At 26.4% G+C, this 5,527-nt stretch overlaps 1 protein-coding gene across 1 annotated transcript in view; it reads right to left on the bottom strand.

The window, feature by feature from the left end:
- Nucleotides 1-5,391: 5,391 nt before the first annotated feature.
- Nucleotides 5,392-5,527, bottom strand: part of LOC105626493 (odorant receptor 30a-like) — a 1,422-nt gene continuing 1,286 nt past the window's right edge. The window contains exon 4 of the mRNA XM_012207794.1: nucleotides 5,392-5,442. Coding sequence (XP_012063184.1) covers nucleotides 5,392-5,442 — 51 coding nt within the window. The remainder of the gene's footprint in view (nucleotides 5,443-5,527) is intronic.

The raw sequence follows: 5,527 nt of genomic DNA, 5'->3' as shown, positions 1-5,527 counted from the left end.
TATAATAAAATAATATTATTTTGTTGTATATTATTGTAGTTATTTATTATATATATATATATATATATATATATATATATATATATAATATTTTTTTTACTGTGCGATAACTATAATTATCACACATATTTAAAGAAATAATCTTTACGCGTGCGATCCGCGATGTTCTATGTCTTCTTATTAGTTTCATCAAATCGACGAACAAATATAATCATTGATATCCATATCACTGAAGTTCATAATTTTTCAATGCATCGCATATAGCGATATACATGACGCAGAAATTTTTATAACTTATATACGAAGAGACACATTTCATTGTAAGTATCATATGTATGTATCGGATGTATGTATAGTTACGAAGGCTGCTGAATCGTTTGCATTATAAATTGTTTGCACAGTCAACTTTGATATTCACCCGAAACGCATTTAATATCCATAAGCAATATTTCATATGTATGAGAATAGATCTTATGCCAGTGAATCTTTTCAGAGGAAGATCTATCACTTTTCGTTAATCTCTTTTGCTACCTCACAATCACAAATAGAAAAATCTGACTTTGACTAGACATTATATTATACTAGATTTGTATACAGCATCTGCAATCAATTTATTATTGTAAAAGAGAACCAAATGAGTTCTACAAATGTGGAGCAGGAGCAAATATTTTTTTTTCTGAAAAAATTATGTTTGATATAGATACGTTTTTATATAACAGCAATTTAATTTATAAAGTTAAAAACTTACAAAACTGTTAACGCAGCAATTTATCAATTAGAAATAAGATCAATTCGATAAAATATATAATACAATAGTTTGTAATAACATTAATAATCTTTGCGCTAAAATATTTCCCGCGGAAGTATAAACCAAAGTGAAAACATAAAACAAACGTAATTATTTTGATGTAAAATAAATGATTTTCAATATTATTGTTCTTTGATTGTTATCAGTAACCTGTGAGAATGTAAATAAATAATAAATCGATTATGCAATAGCAAAGCAAAATCCACATTAATATTTCATAAAACTATAAATTACTTAATATTTTGACTATTTTAATTTAAAAATAAATAAAAGTTAATAATTTTTATTAAGTTTGTTATTATTATGTGGAAACATAATCATTGTGTAGTGATTATTTACAAATTAAAAGAATAACTCACAAACCGACACTAGGTAGTTGTGTGTAAAAGTATGTACATTAATAAAATAAACCCGGAAAAAAATGTTACATATGTATGGACATATTTTATAATTATATATATTATATAATTGTATATAAAATATGTCAATTTTACATATAATTTTATATAATTTTGTACAATTATATATAATTATATATGAAACATTTTTTTCCCGAGAAGTTATAAAATTTCAATTCTTGATTTTTGGGTTTTCTTCAATAGTATTGATAAGTTAACAAATAATACCTATTTCACTTTACAATAAATTAATAAAATTGTCAAAATCATAAACATGAAATATTGTCAAATTAGAAAACATCGATAATACATATAATGAGTAATATATATTATAACGATTATTACATAACGATTGTATCTCTACATAATAATAATGACAAACTTAAAAAAATTATAACTTTTATTTATTTAATTAAAATAATTACTCAAAATTTATAATTATTATTGTAAAATAAATTTTATCATAATAATAATCATTATGAGATATCAATAATCAAAGGAAATATAAATATGAACTGCATTCAATTTTGATATATAAGACAAACATGAGACACTTTAAAATAAGAATCTCTGGTAAAAGCAAAAAACTCTGACAGCTTTCTTTAGAAAAATTTGAATCAAAATTTATATTATATGAATTTGATTGTTTAGATGAAGAATCTATAAATACGGGATTAAAATGCTCCACATTTTTTAACATAGAAATTTAAAAAATAATCTTTAAGTGCAACGTGAAAAAACTAATTGAAACTCGCTCATGTAATGATCAGAGAATTGATTATTAAAATCAAAGAAGAGAAGGTAATGAAACTCTTGGATCTTACCATGATCTCAAAGATGAAGATTCATTAACCTAGAAAGTAATTTCATTTTGAGGGGAAGATCGAATTTGCTCTCGTGAGGATCATTTTCATCCTTCGCGAAGCGAATCAGACTTCCGAGAGCGTAGAAGGCAGCAGCTGAAATGTTAATGAGTTTTAAAATGTTTATTAAAGCAAATATGACAGATTCGCATAAATTGTGAATATATATACGAGCATTAGATGCATGCATTTGTGACTTGGTAGTTAATGTACTTTCTCCAATCCCTGTTCATTGTTGTTAAAATCTCGATTGAAAAGTTTTTTATGCGATATCATAAAAATATTTGATGTAGAGAAAAAGACACAACAGAAATACATACGCAACGTAAATACACAGCAGTATAAAACGGAAAGTATCTAAATAAAAAGTCTAGAAAATATACTGTGCGAACATTTTATGACATCTTTTATATTTACGAACAGTTTGAGAAAGAACTCTTATTGCTAGATTGAATAAACATCAAATTTGAAGTACAAAAGAAGAATTAAAATATAAACATTGCAGAAAAGATGAATATTTTATAATTTATATGAGTAAAATCTTTGTCGTCAGAACGATTTAAAATATAAAGAATCAAACGGAAAAGAAATTATAATATTCTGATTATAATATTCTATTTCTCTTAATTTATTTGAAATAATTAATTTTATGGGAGACATAATTTAAAGATAATGAAATAATTTTGAAACAAATAATATTGTTATATCGCACGATATTTTGTTAGATCGAAAAAGAACAACGTGTCTTTCTAAATCATTTTTATTAGTTTTATTACAAGCTTATTGGCGCTGTTCAGCTACAGACTGACCAACTTCAAAAAGCTATGTTAAAATTATGCTCAGAATGTCTATGAGAATTAAAAAATTATTTATCTTGAAGATATAAGTACATAAAGATGTTTTACCATAATAACTAACGTCATGAAAATAAAAGAAACGTTGAAAATTGCAAAAACCAACGAGTTACATATCGATAATTTCCGATTGGAATCCCATTTCGATAAAAATATGTTTCTCATGCGTGTTATAATTAATCTCATGAAATTGTGATAATTTCCACGATACATACTTTCCTAAATTATTGCTTGCCACCGATGAGTAAACGATACGTGTTACGCATGAAACTTGTACGACGATTGATCCATTGTATATCGCGTGATGAATAAGAGAATCAATCGATCGCAGAGGGGTCGGCGAAACCTGGAACACCCATCATCAGTCGTATCAATCGATCAATCGTAATTACACGTAACGACTCAAGCATTGGCTCTTGAAACATTATAACTTCAGGGGTAACAAACGATCAACAGGGTTCCCTTCGCTAGCGCGAAGGGTAGCGAACAATTTCTTTTAAAAATGTAGATCTTTCTTTGAACATGTGTTTGTATACTTCTATTCGTCGAATTATGTGTAATATTATTGAAAAGAAACAATTGACAAAGACTTGAGGAAACTTTAAAGAAAAAGTACAGATAGCAAAGAAAGAAACAAACGATGTACAGATAAGAAGTTAAGAGAATTTTAAAGCGAAGCCCGAACTCCAATGAAGTCCAGAGATCGCTGTTTTTCCAGTGCATGTCTTTATCACACTAATATCTAACGCACCTATGATACACTCATTGTCAGTCGCACGTCTGTGTCAATTTTCGTATAACAAATTCGTCACGATAAAGCGTCTAAGTCTAATTCTAAAAACTCGATGTTATTTATTCATGCAAAGTATGTGCTTGTGGCTTACTATTTCGTAAGTACAGATTATAAAACTTTTGTATTAAACAAATGTTGTGACGGCTTGACAGCTTAAGATATCATGTTACACTAAAAAATGGTAAAAAATGTATCAATTTCGAAATTTTTGGTCGTTCTTTCTGGTATAATTCCATCTCACAAACATGCGTATATTTTAATCCTGGAAAAAGATTTTTGAATCTGTAAAAAAGAAAAAAGTATTTATTATACAAAAATTATACGATTTAATCGGTAATACAGACGGCTTTAGGAGCCGTCTGTTTTTATTTAAAACTGGATTGTTTTTCCCACACATAATAAAATTTGAATATTTTTACTGTATAATATAAAAGAAAATTGAAGCTCTTTCTAATTGTATTAAAATTGTAACTCCAGTTAATATAATGATTTAAAATAATATTATAGATACATATAATAATTATATATTAATGAATGCAATAAATAAACTATTTAATATTTATAGTATTTTTAATAACAAATTTGGTAAAAGTAAAATCTTTCTAAATTAATCATACTATAATTTTTTGTTACTAATGCTATTTTCTATTTTTAGCATATAAGACTTTTAAGGTTCAACTTCTAAGAGAACTTCTAGCTTAACAGGAGGTTGTCTCATAACGTATTATTACGTTTTTTCATTAAATTTGGGAAAATGAGTGTAGCCAATACAGTATTGCGGATGGCACAATGATGCTTAAAATGGGAACAAAAATATGAAATATTAATTTTTTGATAATAATCACGCATAAATGCCGATCATCATTACTGCACTCGTTCAATTGTTTTCTTTGTCGTCAAAATTTTGTACAATTTGCTGCTATTTATGACTTAAAATGACCAGATAACTCATGTCAATGCAATTATAAATCCGACTGTATCTGGAATATTTATTACTGATTTACTGTTAAACAATATATACCATTTTGAAAGATGGACACGGCAATTACAATTATCTTTCTGCAACTCGAAATTCATTGTTAGGAGATGTGTGAAAATAGACAACTTAAAATTACGTTAACAATACATGAGAACACGAAGATCGGTATTGCACATTCATATGAATTCATAATACACTGAAATTACCTACAGATCCTTAAACGATATGCTCCGCTGGAGCATGCCAATCAATCGATCCCAGTTACGAGTTGTATAGTCTAACAGTAATTCGAAATAGTTTACATTATCCGTCTGAATATTCTAATTGCATCAAATGATATACCTTGCTATAATGGATTTTGGAAGTAGAGAAACTTAAACCAACGGAACATATTATAAAAATTACAACTACATACAAGAAAATATACTAAGTTATTCAATAAAAATTCAATAAATTTGATGTAAGCTACATATAAAAATAGATTTAAATATTCAACAAATGAATAAAATAAAGAATGCAATTATTTGCATTTAACATTATTTTAAACAGCATAACTCTGCAATCACAAATGTTATTTCAAAATATTATAACAACTACTTTATTAACAACAAGTTAATAATCCCTTTAATAGTTTACATTTTCTAAATCGTCTTATTACATTAACTTAAATGGTTTTAACAATCACTTGCATTGATGTCAATACATCGCATACAAGACAGATACATATGATGCCGATGCCCGCATGATCTAAACAAATAAATGTATAAAATATTTAATTTTAATTTATGTGTATATATATATATATATATATATATATATATATATATAATAA

The sequence above is a fragment of the Atta cephalotes genome, assembly GCF_000143395.1.
Source record: "Atta cephalotes unplaced genomic scaffold scaffold00005, whole genome shotgun sequence".
Lineage (NCBI taxonomy): Eukaryota > Metazoa > Arthropoda > Insecta > Hymenoptera > Formicidae > Atta > Atta cephalotes.
Note: the sequence above shows the minus strand (reverse complement) of the source record. Positions and strands in the feature narration are given on the sequence as shown.